Below are 21,096 nucleotides of genomic sequence, written 5' to 3' on the forward strand. Positions count from 1 at the left end.
TCTCAAAACTTCTAATATAAATAATGTTAAAAATATTCCCCTAGGAGGACACAGGGTGGAGAATCTGTTCAGTAGGCATTTGGTCTATTACTCCAATCAATTTTAGAATAATGAGGAACAGGGACTTCCCTGGTGGTCCTGTGGATAAAACTCTGTGCTTCTACTACAGGGGTCACAGCTTCAATCCCTGGTTGGGTAATAAGATCCCACACAGCACAGCCAAAAAATAAAAACAGAATAATGGGGGACACATTTTATGATTAATCCTTCTATTCTACAGGTAATCACAGATGATGAAATAATTGAATATTTATCATTATTAATGTACATATTCCATCAATATTAAAACAAAAAATAAAAGTAGAATTGTTATATATATATTTAAAAAGTTATAAGAACTATAGCCAAAGATAAGGAAGGAAGATATTTATACCAGAGACCTCAATCATGAATAATTATCGCAAATTAATACCAACTTAATCTTCTAGAAATTAAGCCAAGAAGAGAAGTATATTGAGCCCCATGGTTCTTTGTATCTACCAAGTGGGAAAAAATCTAAGTTCATCCAGTCAAAGGAGTTTTTTCCCTTTATTGTGGCATTTCTGTGCTTTGTATTTAATAATAAAATACTTAAGAGGTACTTATTCTAATTATTTGCAAAAAGAATAGTGATCATCCGTTTTATAAAAGCTTTAGAAGTTTTCACTTATCAAGAGAACTAGCTGAACTCCTGTGAGGTGTGGTCTTGTGATGTGTTTGGATGAAGGGGAGCAGTAGAGTCCAGGTGTGTGGTGTTCTGCTGATGTGACTTGGTAGCACGGTAGGACCTGGGGAGGCAGAAGAGGAAGTGATGAGCTCCATCCAGTCTTCTGTTGTAGACAAGGCTTCAGATGTTTTATGATTTGAGGGTGCACATGAGCTGCAGTAATTCAATAGTTTTTTTGGAAAAACCAAGTATATGGTACATTCAAAGAGGGATTGTTCCAGAAGAAACATGTGATTAAGATTTATACGTAGGGAGAGGGCCACTTCCCATGCACACAGAAGTGGAGAGAAGGGCACCTCCTGAGGCTTTTTTTTTTTTTTTTTGAAGAAGCAGTACAGGATTTTCTCAATGTTTCATCTGAAGAGTCTGAGAACTTTGGCCCCATCTCTATAGAATATTGGAATCTTTGGTACCCTAGTAGGCTGCAGGAATGTTAGACTGTAAATTCAATCCAGATACCCTCTTCTCCACACCCCAGATAACCACATGTGGTGGTGAGTTGACTAGAATTGTCTATGTTTTCTCTCTTGGAGAAGGCAATGGCACCCCACTCCAGTGCTTTTGCCTAGAAAATCCCATGGATGGAGGAGCCTGGTAGTCTGCAGTCCATGAGGTCACTAGAGTCGGACACAACTGAGCGACTTCACTTTCACTTTTAATTTTCATGCATTGAAGAAGGAAATGGCAATCCACTCCAGTGTTCTTGCCTGGAGAATCCCAGGGACGGGAAGCCTGGTGGGCTTCCATCTATGGGGTCACACAGAGTTGGACACAACTAAAGTGATGCAGAAGCAGCAGCATGTTCTCTCTCTAGGTGGTGGGTCTGTGCCATAAATAATAACACTGCTGTTTTCTCTAAATAGTAACTGATAGTATATCTTAAGGTCACAACTGGAGCCTCCAGCAAAAAGGACACCTGACTGCTGTGGCCAGAAGGCATAAACCTGCTTCTTCCTTGTGCTCTGAAGGACTGCTGAAGTGCTGAGGTTTTGTTTCAGATTCTACTGCCTAGCTGTCTCTAGAAACTTAGGTTGAAGTTTTCATCTGAATGGTGAATATTCAGCTGATTATATTGGCTTTATTTGGCACATTTTTGCAAAATTGAGTAGAGCAATAGTCACACAGCAGTACATAACACCTGGATGAAATTTGATTGCCTTTCTCTAGCCAACTCTTTTTTGTTTGTTTTTAAAGTTTTTATTTTATATTGTTCAGTTTAGTTGCTCAGTTGTGTCTAACTTTGCTACCGGATAGACTGCAGCATGCCAAGCCTCCCTGTTCATCACCAACTCCCAGAGTTTATTCAGACTCATGTCCATTGAGTCAGTGATGCCATCTAACCATCTCATCCCCTGCCATCCCCTTCTCCTCCCACCTTCAATCTTTCCTAGCATCAGGGTCTTTTCAGATAAGTCAGTTCTTTGCATCAGGTGGCCAAAGTATTGGAGTTTCAGCTTCAGCATCAGTCCTTCCAATGAATATTCAGGACTGTTTCCTTTAGGATGGACTGGTTGGATCTCCTTGCTCTCCAAGGGACTCTCAAGAGTCTTCTCCAATAGCACAGTTCAAAAGCATAAATTCTTTGGCACTCAGCTTTCTTTATAGTCCAACTCTCACATCCATACATGACTACTGGAAAAGCCATAGCTTTGACTAGACAGACCTTTGTTGGCAAAGTAATGTCTCTGCTTTTTAATATGCTGTCTAGGTTGGTCATAACTTTCTTTCCAAGGAGTAAGTATCTTTTAATTTCATGGCTGCACTCACCATCTGCCGTTATTTTGGGGCCCCCCAAAATAAAGTCTATCACAGTTTCCAGTGATCAATGCAAAGAAATAGAGGAAAACAATAGAATGGGAAGCACTAAAGGTGTCTTCAAGAAAATTAGAGATACAAAGGGAATATTTCATGCATATGGGCACAATAAAGACAGAAATGGTATGGACCTAACAGAAGCAGAAGATATTAAGAAGAGGTGGCAAGAATACACAGAATTATACAAAAAAAGATCTTCACGACCCAGATAATCACGATGGTGTGATCACTCACCTAGGGCCAGACATCCTGGAATGCAAAGTCAAGTGGGCCTTAGGAAGCATCACTATGAACAAAGTTAGTGGAGGTGATGGGATTCCATTTGAGCTATTTCAAATACTAGAAGATGATGCTGGGAAAGTGCTCACTCAATATGCCAGCAAATTTGGAAAACACAGCAGTGGCAACAGGACTGGAAAAATTCAGTTTTCATTCCAGTCCCAAAGAAGGGCGATGTCAAAGAGTGCTCAAACTGCCACACAACTGCATTCATCTCACATGCTAGGAAAGTAATTTTGTATTGGGTTATAGCCCATTAACAAGCAATGTTGTGATGGCTTCAGGTGAACAATGAAGTGAACAATGAACATATACATGTATCCATTCTCCCCCAAACTGGTCTCCCATCTAGGCTGCACTTAACATTCCATGAGCTACACAGTAGGTACTTGCTGGTTATCCATTTTAAATCAATCACTGTGTATACGTCCATCCAAAACTCTCTAACTATCTATTCTTCTCATCCTTCACCCAGCGACCATATGTTCGTTCTCTAAGTGTGTGAGTCTCTTTCTGTTTTGTAAGTTCACTTGTATCATTTCTTATTAGATTCCACATATAAGGGATTTCATATGATATTTCTCCTTCTTTGTCTGACTTCATTCATATGCCACTCTCTAGGTCAATCCATGTTGCTTTTCATTCTTTTTGGTGGTCTAGGCCACTTTTTGCATTTAGCAGTGTCTGATTGATGAAGTCATATGCAAATTCTGTCTGTAAGTCTGCTGTGATCAGCGCAATACCTGCCACAGGCATTGCTAGCAGTGAGTTAGCATATTTGTCAGGTGTATTGAGACCATGGATCCTCAAGTCTGCTGTTTTAAGGGGTTTTCATACCAGATTCCCAGGAACTTTGTTCAATTTCTGGTGTTTAATAAGATGTACAGTAATGGCAAAGGCTGTTGGATATTAGCTGAGTTATATCTGGGAGTTTTCTGAACATAAATAATGAAGTCTGGAGAAAAATGTCTGTAGTCACACATCGGCATCCTTGCTGCTGCTGCTGCTGCTAAGTCGCTTCAGTCGTGTCGGACTCTCTGCGACCCCATAGACGGCAGCCCACCAGGCTCCCCAATTCCTGGGATTCTCCAGGCAAGAACACTGGAGTGGGTTGCCATTTCCTTCTCTAGTGCATGAAAGTGAATAGTGAAAGTGAAGTCACTCAATCATGTCCGACTCTTAGCGACCCCATGGACTGCAGCCCACCAGGCTCCTCCGTCTATGGGATTTTCCAGGCAAGAATACTGGAGTTGGGTACCATTGCCTTCTCCATCCCTCAGCCCTAAGTGGGGTTTAAAAGAAACAGGAGGCTTTTCATAGGTGTGCATTCCATCTGGCCCACTGTAACTCTTGGGCATGAGGTGAGGTAGGTGGTGGGATGTTTTGTTCCCTGGTGTTCAAGGCTGAGATGGCACCTAGTTTCTAAAGTTGACCCCGCCCTCCATCCCTGCAGGGAGAATCAGCTGCACTTTGATCTCCTGACAGGGAAGCATGTGAGGGAGGCCACGCTGAAGACTTCATTCCAGGACTCTCCCTGGGGAAACAGCCATGTCTGCTTCCTGCTCAGAAGCCTTGTCTGTGATAAATAGTGTTGACATCACAACATTTGCTATGGAAATTGGAGCCTGGTTCTAGTGAGTTTTATGTACTCTCTGGAGCTGGAGCCTTGGCATCCTCCTGATAGGGTGATGGCCCCAGAATTCACCTGTGTCATCCCTGTGAGCATCCAGTGTCCAGACTGAGTTCTGGAGGTGGGTTGGGACAACTGCCAGGTTGCAGAAAAGGCCTGAACAGGGCTCCAAGCCTCTTATTTGGAGCTTGAGCTCAGTCTGTGTTTGTATTGCTCTTATAAGGGCAAAGTTATAGGAAGCTAAAATAAAAAGTTATTCAACTTAATGAAGACACAGAGCCATGTGGATGCTGAAATGAGAACACAGGCACACGACTGGATAATCAAAAGCACCACTGAATCACTTTCAGCTCTTTGCCTGAACAAAGTACAAAGGGGAAGTGTTACATCATGTTGGGGTTCAGAGAAGGTTTTTCCTTTAAATCAGTGTCACAGGTGGGACCCTAATAGTTATGGTTTCTGGTCAGACACCCCCAGGTAGAAAGAGCCCCAGGGTCCAGTGGATGGTCAACTGGCCTCCAACCCAAGCTGTCCTTCCCCAGCCAGGGCTTCCTACCCTCTCTGAGCTCCAGTGTCTCACAGGAGGAAGCCTGCTCCTTCCTTGCTGGTAGAACCGAGGACACTAAGCTTAAGAGGAGGTTCTGTGTCTTTGCCCCCTTGTATCCCAGTGCCCCCCACCCCCACCCCACAGTGCCCATGTGCATGTTGCTACTGACTACACTGTCACCCAGACAGACATTCGGATGTTAGGCTAAGGAGTCAGGCCCTGAAAATAATTTGGACTTCTCCCCCTTGACTTTTTTCCCTATCATTTTATAAAATCTCCATAGCCTCCTGAAAAGTAAGTGATCTTAACTTCCTCTAAACATCCAGGTTTTACTAACAGCTCTTCTCAGGTGATGTACAGGTAACATGGTGATGTCAGTATTTCCTTCTGATACAACACAAGTTATCATTCATCCCAGACAGAGGTCACAGTCTCATAATCTGCCCCTGACAACAGCAAGTTACAGCCTCGTTCACGGTGGGGAATGAGAACCATAAGGGGTCCTCCCTGCCCTGCAGCCTGCAGCCCACCTGTTCCCTGATGGGCAGGAGCTTGACGCTGGTGCTCATGGTCAGTGTGCTCTTAGAGAAGATGGCAGGAAATAAATGACCAGTCATGTGACACCAGACCCAAAACTCACATGAAGCCACTCAAAAGAGAATGGACACTAAGGCCACTGTCAGATTCTAAAAAGGTGATGTGAGTGTCACATGCCACAGTGACCTCCAAACACCAGGACAGGTATCTAGAATGGCAGTTATAAAAACACCCATCAGGTTCCTGGGGCAGAAGTCAAGACCATTCAAAGGCTCCTCGGCTGCCGGGTCCTGTGGGCACAAGGGCGGTGCAATGCCGGGTGCTCTGTGACCCTCACAGAGGCTCCTGGCACAGGTGCAGGGAGAGGCCCAGGACGGGGTGATGGCAGATCACTCCCTTACTCATCTCTCCCTGTCCCACGTCTGGCTCTGGTCCAAGGTGGGGGATGTACTGACTCTATCCCAGCCTTTAGGCTACTCATCTGAGGTGGAGATGGCACAGACAGTTCATCAAAATTCAGTGTGGTGAGGACTGTAATGAATTAAATTTTGGAATGCCACTGACTCATAAATTAGTGAATAATTACTCAGTGATGAAACAGAATGAAATACTGCCATTTGAAGCAACATGGATGTAAAGAATATTATTCTTAGTAAAGTAATTCAGAGGAAAACAAATATGATACGTCATCACTTATACTTGGAATCTAAAAAATAGAAGATTATATAGAAAACAGAAATAGACTCAGAGACATAGAAAACAAACTTATGGTTACCAAAGGGGACTAGGAGGGAGGAACTAATTAGGAATATGGGATTAACAGATAAATACTACTATCTAAAATAGGTAGTTAACAAGGATTGACTGTAAAACACAGGGGATTTTATTCAGTATGTTGCAAAAATCTGTATTAGAATATAATCAGAAAGAAAATAAGTGACTCACTTTACTATATACCTGAAACTAACACATTGTAAATCAACTGTCCTTCAATATATATATATATATATATTTTTTTAAATTGTGAACAATTTCCACCTGGAGAGATGCCAGAAGAATTTGGAGGGAGGTATATTTGAGAGGACCTTGATGAATTAATTAATAATGAGTTCTTTTACCTAAATCTAGCTTCAATTTGAATTTAGTCAAAGAGGGATTCAAAAAGAATCTTTAATTTTCAGGTTGTTAAGGTGAAGGTTGGCATGAACAGGAGTTTGAGGGTCACATGGAGGATCCTTTCCAAAAGGGGCAGCTTCCTTCCCCAGGTGGCCCTCCAGGAAGCCCTGGGTGTGCCCTTTGGTGGGATATGTGACCATAGAGCCCTGGAGGCAGTGGTTTCCTTGCGTCCAGCCTCCCTGACTTTCTCTGTCGTGTGTCTGTCTCTGCTTCCCCAGCACGGAGCCCGGTGTTTTCTCACTTAGCATCTTCTCTCCGGGGACTTGGGACCATCCGGGCATACAAAGCCGAACACAAATTTCAGAAACTGTTCGACGCACATCAGGATTTGCACTCAGGTCTGTCAGTTTCTGGAGATGATTTCAAAGGATGAGATCTGCTGCCTTCTGAGGCCTGACCTTCTTCTCAGGTGGCCTGGCTGCTCCCACCTCTCTCTGTGCCACCCCTCATCCCCCTCTGCACACCTGCCTCCCACACCCCTTCCTCTCGGCATCCCTCTGTGCACCCCTCTTCCCCATCACCCCCTGATTTTCTCCCCTACCTTGTTTGTGTTGTCCTTCCATCACTGTGCCCTGTGGTTTTCTCTGTCTTTAGGACAAGAATTAACAATTTTTTTTTTTTTTAAAGATCCAGATATAAAAATTTGTAGGCTTTTTGTACTATACTGTCTCTGTTGCAGCTATTTTTTTTTTTAAGATCCAGATATAAAAATTTGTAGGTTTTTTGTACTATACTGTCTCTGTTGCAGCTATTTTTTTTTTTAAGATCCAGATATAAAAATTTGTAGGCTTTTTGTACTATACTGTCTCTGTTGCAGCTACTCACCTTTGCTGTTGTAGCACAAAGACAGGCAAAGATAATATGTCAGCAAATGTCCAGGGCTGTGTTCCAATAAAACTTTACAGAACCAGGTGGTGGTGGCTGTTCTTGACCCACAGCCTTTATAGTTTATTGATTCTCCTTTCAGAGTATGCAGGGTGGCAGACATGATTGAGGAAAATAATTTCCTGATTTGCCACCCAGTTGATATATTATACTTTGTATCAATGAAGATTTTTCTAGGAAGAAATTTCAGAATTTCCACAAAGTCTGTTAAATTTTGACCTGTCTCTCCAATCTTTATTTGTTTCGAAGATAATAACTGCACTTAAAAAGCTGCATGCTGATCTTGTTAACTGATGATCCTTTAGATACTGGCTTCTAAAAGTAGACATATACAGGGCCATGTAATATGTGCAGAAGATGCTGAAAACAGTGTGAGCTGTTCTGTCTGCTATGGGAGAGCTGGGAACAGTTGACATGTGAGAGTATGATCTTCACGTTGAGGTCCAGCACTGCAGGAAATGTGCAGACTACACTTTTTTTCCCTCTTTTTCCTTGTGATATATATTTCTGTTAATAACCAGTGAGTTGAAGTTTTCAGTGCATGCTTCTCACAAAGCCACTGGACTGATTCTTATGTGCTATATATTATCTTTGTCAGAACCTAGGTTTCTGGAATCTTCAGTTTCCTTGAATGTGTAACTTTGCTGTCCTACCCTGTATAAATGCTTAACTAAGCAAAATGCTGTCCTGCATTAGAAGCACCTAACATGATTTTTATATTTATTCATTATATTTATTATGGTTCATAAATCCAGAGGCTTGGTTTCTGCTTTTGATGACGTCCCGATGGCTTGCAGTTTATCTAGATGTCATCTGTGCCATCTTTGTCACTGTTGTTGCCTTTGGGGCCCTGATTCTGACAGATGGTAAGTAAAAATCTGAGTATTTATGGAATGCTTACGGTTTATAGCTTCATTTCCTGTTATTAATTTAAACTCTTGCCATCTTGTTTATTTATTTATTTATTTATTTATTTATTTATTTATTTATTTATTTATTTCTTCAATGGAGAGCTTGTTTATTTTTTTAATTAATTAATTTTTTGAGCCATCTTCTTGAATATATACTCTTTGGTTCTAATGAATTGTATTAAAGTGTTGGTAGCATATCACTCCACAGTGTGCTCCATGTGAAGTCATTTGCAGCCTGATGAGCAATTTTATCTTTTTTTTCCAATTTATTTATTTACAGTAGATCCTTGTTGAGACCTTTTTTTTTTAAAAAAAATCATTGGTGTTTATTTGATTTACAATGTTGTATTAGTTTCAGATGTGCAGCCAAATGAATCTGTTATTGTGTGCTCAGTCTCTAAGCCATATCAGCTCTTTGAAACCCCATAGACTGTAGCCTGCTAGGCTCCTCTGTCCACAGGATTTTCCGTAGAAGAATGCTGGAGTGGGTTGCCATTTCCTTCTTCAGGGGATCTGCACGACCCAGAGATCAACCCTGTGTCTTCTGCATTAGCAGGCAGATTCTTTACCACTCAGCCACCTGGGAAGCCCAAATCTGTTATACATATATCCCCCTTTTTTGGATTCTTTTTTCGTACCTCATGAACATTGGACTGCATGCGTTTTTTTAGTAATTGGCACTTTAATTAATACTTCAAATAAATTTCCCTATTGGAAAGAATTTTTTTTTTGGCTCAAGTATGAACGTGCCCGCTCCAGCTGACCTGTGGTGCCTGCTTTGACTTACTTGGTCCATTCTTTCATTTTTGCTTTTAAAAAAATTTTAGGGGTATAGTTGATTTGCTCTGTTGTCTTAGTGTACAGCACTTCATGTGTACAGCAAAGTGAATCTGCTATACATATATCTTTTTTAGATTCTTTTCTTGTATAAGTCATTACAGAGTTCCCTGTACTTTATGGAGAAGGCAATGGCACCCCACTCTAGTGCTCTTTCCTGGAAAATCCCATGGATGGAGAAGCCTGGTAGGCTGCAAAAAGTGGGGGTCGCTAAAAGTCGGATACAACTGAGCAACTTCACTTTACCATTTCACTTTCATGCTTTGGAGAAGGAAATGGCAACCCACTCCAGTGTTCTTGCCTGGAGAATCCCAGGAACAGGGGAGCCTGGTGGGCTGCTGTCTATGGGGTCGCACAGAGTCGGACACGACTGAAGCGACTTAGCAGCAGCAGCAGCTGTACTTTATAGTAGGTCCTTATTAGTTATTGATTTTATATATAGTAGTGTGTATGTGTCAATCTGCCAAATTATCCCTCTCATCCCTTACCCCTAGTATTTTCTGCATCTGTAACTATATTCCTGTTTTGTAGATAAGTTTATTTGTAGCCTTTTGTTGGATTCTACATATAGGCAATATCATATGCTATTTGTTTTTCTCTGAATCTGACTTATTTCACTCACTATGACAATCTCTAGGTCCATCCATGTTGCTGCAAATGGCATTATTTCTTCCTTTTTATGTCTAATAGTCCATTGTATATATGTACTACCTCTTCTTTATACATTCCTCTGTTGGTGGACATTTAAGTTGCTTCTCTGCAGGAGACCTGGGTTGGGAAGATCCTCTGGAGAAGGGAAAGGCTACCCACTCTAGTATTCTGGCTTAGAGAATTCCATGGACCATATAGTCCATGGGGTCGCAAAGAGTTGGACTCGACTGAGTGACTTTCACTTTCACTTTCACTTTCATGTTTTGGCTATTTTAAATAGTGCTGCAATGAACATTGGTAGGAATTATGGTTTTCTCTGTATATATGCCCAGAAGTGGGATTGCTAGGTCATATGGTAGCTCTATTTTTACTTTTTAAAGGAACTTCCCTATTGTCCTCCATAGTGGTTATACCAGTTAATGTTCCCACTAACAGTGTAGAAGTGTTCCTTTTCTCCACATCCTCTCTAGCATCTATGGTTTGTAGGCTTTTTGATGATGGTCAGTTTGACTGGTGTGAGGCGATACCTCATTGTAGATTTCATTTGCATTTCTCTAATAATTAGAGATGTTGAGCATCTTTTCATGTGCTTTTTTGGCCATTTGTATGTATTCTTTGGAGAATGTCATTTTTGATCATGGGCCCAATTTTTGATTGGGTTATTTATTTTGATATTGAACACCATGGATGGTTTGGATATATTGGAGAGTAACCCCTAGTTCCAATATTGCATAGGAACCTGGAATGTCAGGTCCATGAATCAAGGCAAATTGGAAGTGGTCAAACAAGAGATGACAAGAGTGAACGTCGACATTCTAGGAATCAGCGAACTCAAATGGACTGGAATGGGTGATTTTAACTCAGATGACCATTATATCTACTACTGCGGGCAGGAATCCCTCAGAAGAAACGGAGTAGCCATCATGGTCAACAAAAGTATTCAAAATGCAGTACTTGGATGCAATCTCAAAAACGACAGAATGATCTCTGTTTGTTTCCAAGGCAAACCATTCAAAATCATAGTAATCCAAGTCTATACCCCAATGAGTAATGCTGAAGAAGCTGAAGTTGAATGGTTTTATGAAGACCTACAAGACCTTTTAGAACTAACAGCCAAAAAATATGTCCTTTTCATTATAGGGGACTGGAATGCAAAAGTAGGAAGTCAAGAAACACCTGGAGTAACAGGCCAATTTGGCCTTGGAATACGGAATGAAGCAAGGCAAAGACTAATAGAGTTTTGCCAAGAAAATGCACTGGTCATAGCAAACACCCTCTTCCAACTACACAAGAGAAGACTCTACACATGGATGTCACCAGATGTTCAACACCGAAATCAGATTGATTATATTCTTTGCAGCCAAAGATGGAGAAGCTCTATACAGTCAACAACAAAAAAAGACCAGGAGCTGACTGTGGCTTAGATCATGAACTCCTTATTACCAAATTCAGACTGAAATTGAAGAAAGTAGGGAAAACCACTTGACCATTCAGGTATGACCTAAATCAAATCCCTTATGATTATACAGTGGAAGTGAGAAATAGATTTAAGGAACTAGATCTGATAGATAGAGTACCTGATGAACTATGGACTGAGGTTCATAACTTTGTACAGGAGATAGGGATCAAGACCATCCCCATGGAAAAGAAATGCAAAAAAGCAAAATGGTTGTCTGGGGAGGCCTTACAAATAGCTGTAAAAAGAAGAGAAGTGAAGAGCAAAGGAGAAAAGGAAAGATATATCCAGTTGAATGCAGAGTTCCAAAGAATAGCAAGAAGAGATAAGAAAGCCTTCTTCAGCGATCAGTGTAAAGAAATAGAGGAAAACAACAGAATGGGAAAGACTAGAGATCTCTTCAAGAAAATTAGAGATACCTAGGGAATATTCCATGCAAAGATGGGCTCTATAAAGGACAGAAATGGTATGGACCTAACAGAAGCAGAAGATAGGGGGCAAGAAGATAGAAGAGGGGGCAAGAATACATAGAAGAACTGTACAAGGAAGGTCTTCACGACCCAGATAATCATGAAGGTGTGATCACTGACCTAGAGCCAGACATCCTGGAATGTGAAGTCAAGTGGGCCTTAGAAAGCATCACTACAAACAAAGCTAGTGGAGGTGATGGGATTCCAGTTGAGCTATTTCAAATCCTGAAAAATGATTCTGTGAAAGTGCTGCACTCATTATGCCAGCAAATTTGCAAAACTCAGCAGTGGCCACAGGACTGGAAAAGGTCAGTTTTCATTCCAATCCCAAAGAAAAGCAATGGCAAAGAATGCTCAAACTACCGCACAGTTGCACTCATCTCACACGCTAGTAATGCTCAAAATTCTCCAAGCCAGGCTTCAGCAATATGTGAACCGTGAACTTCCTGTTGTTCAAACTGGTTTTAGAAAAAGCAGAGGAACCAGAAACCAAATTCCCAACATCCTCTGGATCTTCAAAAAAGCAAGAGAGTTCCAGAAAAACATCTATTTCTGCTTTATCGACTATGCCAGAGCCTTTGACTGTGTGGATCACAATAAACTGTGGAAAATTCTGAAAGAGATGGGAATATCAGACCACCTGACTTGCCTCTTGAGAAATTTGTTTGCAGGTCCGAAAGCAACAGTTAGAACTGGACATGGAACAACTGACTGGTTGCAAATAGGAAAAGGAGTACGTCAAGGCTGTATATTGTAACCCTGCTTATTTAACTTATATGCAGAGTACATCATGAGAAATGCTGGGCTGGAAGAACCACAAGCTTGATTCAAAATTGCTGGGAGAAATATCAATAACCTCAGATATGCAGATGACAGAAAGTGAAGAGGAACTAAAGAGCCTCTTGATGAAAGTGAAAGATGAGAGTGAAAAAGTTGACTTAAAGCTCAACATTCAGAAAACTAAAATCATGGCATCTGGTCCCATCATGGCAAATAGATGGGGAAACAGTGACTGACTTTGTTTTTCTAAAATCAGAATCACTCCAAAATCACTGCAGATGGTGAATGAAGCCATGAAATTAAAAGACGCTTACTCCTTGGAAGGAAAGTGATGACCAACCTAGACAACATATTAAAAAGCAGAGACATTGCTTTGTCAACAAAGTTCCATCTAGTCAAGGCTATGGTTTTTCCAGTGGTCATGTATGGATGTGAGAGTTGGACTGTGAAGAAACCTGAGTGCCGAAGAATTGATGCTTTTGAACTGTGGTGTTGGAGAAGACTCTTGTGAGGCCCTTGGTCTGCAAGGAGATCCAACCAGTCCATTCTAAAGGAGATCAGTCCTGGGGGTTCATTGGAAGGACTGATGCTGTAGCTGAAACTCTAATACTTTGGCCATCTGTTGCAAAGAGCTGACTCATTTAAAAAGACCCTGATGGTACGAAAGATTGAGGGCAGGAGTAGAAGGGGACGACATAGGATAAGGTGGTTGGATGGCATCACTGACTCAATGGATATGGGTTAGGGTGGACTCCAGGAGTTGGTGATGGACAGGGAGGCCTGGCATGCTGCGGTTCATGGGGTCACAAAGAGTTAGATAGGCCTGAGCAACTGAACTGAACTGCTAGGACCTACTATATAGCACAGGGAACTCTACTGAATACTCTGTAATGGCCTATAATGGAAAATGATTTTAGAAAGAATGGATTATATGTATATGTATAGCTAAATCACTTTACTGTACACCTGAAATTAACACAACTTTGTAAATCAACTATACTCCATTAAAAATTATAAAAATAAAGGAGTCTTCTTCATAAAGTGACAGAAGAAACTGGGTAATGAGTTTGAGAAGGAGACTGACTGTTCCTCTTCTTTCTCATTTAGCTTTAAATCCTGAGGAGGTCGGCCTGGTCCTGTCTCTAACCATCACACTTATGGGGATGTTTCAGTGGTGTGTCAGGCAAAGTGCCGAAGCTGAGAATATGGTGATGTTTGTCTTTCCATTCTTAGTCTTTTCAAGTTTCCTTGCTGTTAAATGCTATAAAAGCAATTCTAATGTAAAAAAGTAAAACTATCCTTTTTGCATCATCGTTAACAGAGGGTTTTTTTTTTAACCTTTTTTTTTTATTCTCCATCTGCTTAAAGTTAATGTTAAATAAAATATATACATCTTTTTCTCAGTTTTATGTATTCCTTGTTAGCTGGTTTTAAATTCATCACAAACTGTCCTCAAGTATAATAGATGTCTCTGCAGAAGGGAGGTTATGAAATCCTGGAGAGAATATGAGCTGATTTCTTAGCAGCTTGTTTATCTTTGTTTCTTAATGCATAATTCCTCATTTTTGGTTAAAAAGAAGAATTTAGTACTTTGAGGTTTGTTTATTTAATTAGTAGTTTCCTCTGCCTTTGTCCACCCCACATTTTATAATTTATTCTTGTATGTGTTAAACACCTGAAATTGCTTGAAGCCCTTCTTTCTGGAAGGATAAGCTTTCTCTCAAAATGTGCTCTCAAAGATGTGGAGTTAGAGTTGTTTAAGAGGCCTTAGTCAATATGTGCATTATACATTTTTTTTTTATATTTGCACCTTCTAGGGAGAAAAACAATAAAACAAAGTCTTCATTTTGGTCTTCTAACAGAGTAGAATGTGACTAATTATTAAAATGAGGTTTGATGACTGTCCAGTTTTGCTCATCTGTAACACGTGGCCCTTCTGTAACCACACAGTACTAATTGGTGTCCATAAGTGTTCTTTTCTTTGAAAAAATTCTTTTTAAAAAAATAATTCAGATGCGAAAGGTAGATCAATAAAATCTTAAACATTCATTTCTCTAATTCTTTTAGCTTTAATATAAAGTTGAAGCAAGTAGCTGTAAGTAAAAGTGTTGGAGATGATGAAAAAATTTGCAAATCACCCAAGACCTCATAAGACTCCTACTTCTGTCCTTTTTATTTTTCCTTTTTAAAATTTTATTTTATTTTTTAACTTTACAATATTGTATTGGTTTTGCCATATATCAGAATGAATCTGCCACAGGTATACATGTGTTCCCCATCCTGAACCCCCCTCCCTCCTCCCTCCCCATACCATACCTCTGGGTCATCCCAGTGCACCAGCCCCAAGCATCCAGTATCCTTCATCGAACCTGGACTGGTGACTCATTTCACATATGATATTATACATGTTTCAATGCCGTTCTCCCAAGTCATGCCACCCTCTCCCTCTCCCACAGAGTCCAAAAGACCATTCTACACATCAGTGTCTCTTTTGCTGTCTCATATACAGGGTCATTGTTACCATCTTTCTAAATTCCATATATATGCGTTAATATACTGTATTGGTGTTTTTCTTTCTGGCTTACTTCACTCTGTATAATAGGCTCCAGTTTCATCCACCTCATTAGAACTGATTCAAATGTATCCTTTTTAATGGCTGAGTAATACTCCATTGTGTATATGTACCATAGCTTTCTTACCCACTCATCTGCTGATGGACATCTAGGTTGCTTCCATGTCCTGGCTATTATAAACAGTGCTGCGATGAACATTGGACTACACGTGTCTCTTTCAATTCTGGTTTCCTCAGTGTGTATGCCCAGCAGTGGGATTGCTTCTGTCCTTTGCAGGTGCTAAGACTGGATATTCTATACCATATAAAATCAAATGTGAAGATATAAAAATAGAAGGTTTCACTTACAATCTCTAAACATGCATAAATAAGACCCTCTGAAACTAACTCATGTGATGTGATGTGTGTTTCAGATGATTTCAGTAGAAAGAGGGATTGAATATACAGACCTTGAGAAAGAAGCACCCTGGGAATATGAGCATCGCCCACCACCATCTTGGCCCCTTGATGGAAGGATTTCCATTGATAATCTTAAATTCAGGTACAGCTTGGATGGGCCTCTTGTATTGAAGAACCTGGACACATTCATTGGCTCAAGAGAAAAGGTTAGTTTAAGCCATTTGCCTCTTTAAAGTTAAGTGAAGTGAAGTCGCTCAGTCATGCCTGACTCTTTGCGACCCTATGGATAGTAGCCTGCACCAAGCTCCTCCGTCCATGGGATTTTCAAGGCAAGAGTACTGGAGTGGGTTGCCATTTCCTTCTCCAGGGAATCTTCTCAACCCAGGGATCGAACCCACGTCTCTCACATTGCAGACACTTTACCATCTGAGCCACCAAAATCCAGCTAAAGATTTAGCACCACATCTGCTGTTGGCTTCCTTGTCAGTGTGTCAAGGGGACTCTGTTCCTAATGGACGCAGATTAGATTACTGAATTTTATACGTGAAACTTTCTTGGAAGTTTATAGGTGAAACTTTCTTGGAAACTGACCATGGAATGGGGACACCAGCAATTTTTCCCCTGTGGAGTGAGCTCCCTCATGGTGGTTGATGGGTCCTGGGCTCCAATGCTTGATCTTAACCTTGACCCAGGACACTATACATGACACATGATGTTTCATACTAAGTCTGGGAAGTCAGCCATGGCTCCCTGTCACTAACTGTCCAATATCCCCTGCCTTTCCTCCTTTCCATCTTTTCTTCTTTGTATTTCTGAGATCTCCTCCTCCTCCCATGGTGCCCTCTGGTTGCCGCCACCTCCTCTCTCCATTGGCCCTTCCCATAGACTTGTCCTCCATTCACTGACACTGAACTGCCATCACCCTGCCCCACTCTGCATGCTGCTTCTTTCTGAAGCACAGATCTGACTTTTGCTGGCCTGGGTGAGCTGCTGGTAGAACCAAAGCGCAGGTCTAAGCCCACTCCAGTAAGGGCTGTGGGGTGAGCTCGTAGCCACTAGAGAGGAGCCAGAAACACGACTCAATCACGGGTGAGGCACCAGAGCCCCAAATGGAGACAGGGCCCAGAGACTCACTCAGAGTCAAAAGCAAATTGAAGGGAGCAGGGAAGATTCACATTGGAGATGGCAGAGAGGCTAGTAACCTGGACCTGCTGGCATCCGTGTCTGCTGGTGATGTTCCTTTCCCGCTCAGATTGGGACCCTCAACTGGGACCAGGGCAGACTCCTGAAGAAGAGACTAAACCAGAACAGACAAGGTGGTAGGAAGCCCTTGCCCCATCTCCCTCTGCGGCCAGTATGTCTCCTGATTTACACACACCCCTGCACTCAGGTTGTGTGTAGGTGCTCCCAAAGCACTATGTCTTCCCAGCTTCCAGTGTGTACTCTGTCCCTCAACCTGAGAGACCTGTCCCCTCCATCATCTGGATGGTGAAAGTCTCCTCATTTCCTGAGGTGATTCTAATGCATCTTCAAGACTCTCAGTTCTTCCTCAGTCTTATAATTTCTTTCAACATAACATTTACAGTACACCCATGTTCATAGCAAGCAAAAGTTGGAAGGAACTAAATCCTTACAATGAAATATTATTCAGTCTTGAAAAGGAAGAAAAATCTGACCTATGGATAAACCTTGAGGATATCTTGCTAAATGAAATAAACCAGACACAAAAGAAATAAAAACTCTGATTCCACTTATGTGTTTCCTAGAACAGTCAAATTCAAGAACACAGGAAGTAGAATTGTGGTCTCTAGGGACTGGGGGAAGGAGATGGGGAGTTGTTTGTCTAAAGGGTGTAGAATTTCAGTTTTATGAGGCAAAAAAATAAATTCTCGAGCTTGGTTGCAGAATACTGTGAATGTACTGAACAACAAACTGTCCACTTAAAATGGCTAAGTAGTTAAATTTTATGTTATGTGAATTTTATCATAATTAAAATAAAATATAGCACCTGTGGCATGCTTTGTAATTTGGAGTCTGTATTTCACAGTACCTTGAAGCTTTTTAAAATCAGGAAGCATCTTATTTTCATCTTTGTTCCCCAGAAAGTTGCATATTGCAAGGCACAGAAAGGGTACTGAGGGATTGCTGGATGACAGAGTGAGTGAGTAATACACAGATGTGAGCAACCAGGAACCAACACACACACACACAGAGAAGACAACTCTACAAATAACTGAAATAACTTCTCTTTAAAACTCACCAAAACAGACCCATATAGTGGACTATCAGTTTAGTTCAGTTTAGTAACTCAGTCGTGTCTGACTCTTTGTGACCCGGTGAACCACAGCATGCTAAGCCTCCCTGTCCATCACCAACTCCCAGAGTCCACCCAAACCCATGTCCATTGAGTCAGTGATGCCATCCGACCATCTCATCCTCTGTCCTCCCCTTCTTGTCCTGCCCTCAATCTTTCCCAGCATCAGGGTCTTTTTAAATGAGTCAGCTATTTGCAACAGATGGCCAAAGTATTGGAGTTTCAGCTTCAACATCAGTCCTTCCAATGAACACCCAGGATTGATCTCCTTTAGCATGCACTGGTTGGATCTCCTTGCAGTCCAAGGGACTCTCAAGAGTCTTCTCCAACACCACAGTTCAAAGCATCAATTCTTCTGCACTCAGGTTTCTTCACAGTCCAACTCTCACATCCATACATGATCACTGGAAAAACCATAGCCTTGACTAGACAGACCTTTGTTGACAAAGTAATGTCTCTGCTTTTTAATATGCTGTCTAGGTTGGCCATAACTTTCCTTCCAAGGAGTAAGTGTCTTTTAATTTCATGGCTGCAGTCACCATCTGCAGTGATTTTGGAGTAATTTTTATTTTAGAAAAATAAAATCAGCCACTGTTTCCACATCTATTTTCCATGAAGTGATGGGACCAGATGTCATGATCTTAGTTTTCTGAATGTTGAGCTTTAAGCCAACTTTTTCACTCTCCTCTTTCACTTTCATCAAGAGGCTCTTTAGTTCTTCTTCACTTTCTGCCATAAGGGTAGTGTCATCTGCATATCTGAGGTTATTGATATTTCTCCCGGCAATTTTGATTCCAGCTTGTGCTTCTTCCAACCCAGTGTTTCTCATGATGTACTCTGCATAGAAGTTAAATAAGCAGGGTGACAATATACAACCTTGATGTACTCCTTTTCCTATTTGGAACCACTCTGTTGTTCCATGTCCAGTTCTAACTGTTGCTTCCTGACCTGCATACAGGTTTCTCAAGAGGCAGGTCAGGTGGTCTGGTGTTCCCATCTCTTTCAGAATTTTCCACAGTTTATTGTGATCCACACAGTCAAAGGCTTTGGCATAGTCAATAAAGCAGAAATAGATATTTTTCTGGAACTCTCTTGCTTTTCCTGTGATCCAGTGGATGTTGGCAATTTTATCTCTGGTTCCTCTGCTTTTTCTAAAACCAGCTTGAACATTTGGAAGTTCACGGTTCACGTATTGCTGAAGCCTGGCTTGGAGAATTTTAAGCATTACTTTACTAGAGTTAGAGATGAGTGCAATTGTGCAGTAGTTTGAGCATTCTTTGGCATTGCATTTCTTTGGGATTGGAATGAAAACTGACCTTTTCCAGTCCTGTGGCCACTGCTGAGTTTTCCAAATTTGCTGGCACACTGAGTGCAGCACTTTCACAGCATCATCTTTCAGGATTTGAAATAGCTCAACTGGAATTCCATCACCTCCACTAGCTTTGTTCGTAGTGATGCTTTCTAAGGCCCACTTAACTTCACATTCCAGGATATCTTCCTCTAGGTGAGTGACACACCATTGTGATTATCTGGGTCGTGATTTTTTGTACAGTTCTTCTGTGTATTCTTGCCACCTCTTCTTAATATTTTCTGCTTCTTTTATGTCCCTACCATTTCTGTCCTTTATTTAGCCTATCTTTGCATGAAATGTTGCCTTGGTATCTCTAATTTTCTTGAAGAGATATCTAGTCTTTCCCATTGTATTATTTTCCTCTATTTCTTTGTACTGATAGCTGAGGAAGGCTTTCTTATCTCTTCTTGCTATTCTTTGGAACTCTGCATTCAACTGGGTATATCTTTCCTTTTCTCCTTTGCTTTTTGCTTCCCTTCTTTTCACATAGCTGTAATTTAATTAATGATATCCTTGTAACGTGAAAATGGAAAAATAAATATTCAACTTAATCCCCAAATGCTACCCAGGGAGCAGCTTCAGTTAGTCACAGGGCAAAACCTGGCTCCTAGTTATTTCCAGTTCCAGTGTAGGTCAGAAAGAAGGTGAATTGCCATGTCAGGAAAATATTCACACAGCTCTTGATACAATTTTGTTCCTGAGAGCTCTGAAGGTGATGTGTCTTTACTCTTAGACAATGTGTCTGTCAGCTTTTCCATTGTAAATGTAATTCTGTTAACCTACACTAGTCTTAAAATTTCCCCAAAGTCATAAAGTATTAATTATCCAAGAAACTTTATGATACAACTTGGGAACACAACAAACAGATCCTTATTCTCCCTTCTTAAACCTGCAAATCATAGGATTATTGAGATTCTGAATGTTTGAGGGCAAATTAAATTTGGAGACTGATTTAATAACTCCAGCAATTTGACACAGTATCTCCATTAGCTTCATTTTTGTGCGGGGAGATGATACCTGGGCAGCATGTTCATGAATCCATTTCCATCTACTTGTGTACATCACAGTTTTCCTCTTCTGTGCACCTGTCATTGCCCTGTCACTTCAGGAAAACCCTTTGGTATTGGATTTAATTGAGAGAATCTATTGTGGGTGGGGGAGGGGACATGTGAGTGAGCCAGTCCAGCAGAAGTGGGGCTTTATTCTCTTTCTCTCATTTCATCTGCTGTCACGATTCCTGAAAGCTACAGACGATAGGAAAGTATAGTAGGTACTATGCAGGATTTTAATCCATGGAAGAAATAACAAGTGGAAATAAAGAACCAGGACTTCCCTGGTGGTGCAGTGGATAAGAATTCACCTACCAATGCAGAGGACACTGGTTCAATCCTTGGTCTGAACCAAAAAGATTCTACATGCTGCAGAGCAGCTAAGCCTGTGTGCCACAACTGCTGTGTGGCACAGCTACTAAAGCTTGTGCTCAGCAACAAAAGAAGACACCTCAATGAGAAGCCTGTGCACTGCAACAAGGAGTAGCTTCCACTCATCACAACTGGAGACTGCCTGCATAAAGCAATCATGACCCAGCACAGCCAAAAAATTAAAAAAAAAAAAAAATCAGCATGAGGTATTTAGATTCTGAACATGGGCTGCATTTTACAGTTAGATGATTTTGTGGTCGATTTTTATCATTTTAAAGAGTTCTGCATCATATTAAAGC

At 41.1% G+C, this 21,096-nt stretch overlaps 1 protein-coding gene across 2 annotated transcripts in view; it reads left to right on the forward strand.

The window, feature by feature from the left end:
* The window catches only part of LOC509854 (ATP-binding cassette sub-family C member 4-like), a 168,448-nt gene that overhangs the window by 98,594 nt on the left and 48,758 nt on the right, over positions 1-21,096 (forward strand). For both annotated transcript variants that reach the window (XM_010810928.4, XM_059884490.1), the window contains exons 22-25: positions 6,969-7,088; positions 8,391-8,501; positions 13,848-13,948; positions 15,726-15,917. In XM_010810928.4, coding sequence (XP_010809230.1) covers positions 6,969-7,088; positions 8,391-8,501; positions 13,848-13,948; positions 15,726-15,917 — 524 coding nt within the window. The remainder of the gene's footprint in view (positions 1-6,968; positions 7,089-8,390; positions 8,502-13,847; positions 13,949-15,725; positions 15,918-21,096) is intronic.

This window comes from Bos taurus, unplaced genomic scaffold (genome assembly GCF_002263795.3).
Source record: "Bos taurus isolate L1 Dominette 01449 registration number 42190680 breed Hereford unplaced genomic scaffold, ARS-UCD2.0 Leftover_ScbfJmS_713, whole genome shotgun sequence".
Lineage (NCBI taxonomy): Eukaryota > Metazoa > Chordata > Mammalia > Artiodactyla > Bovidae > Bos > Bos taurus.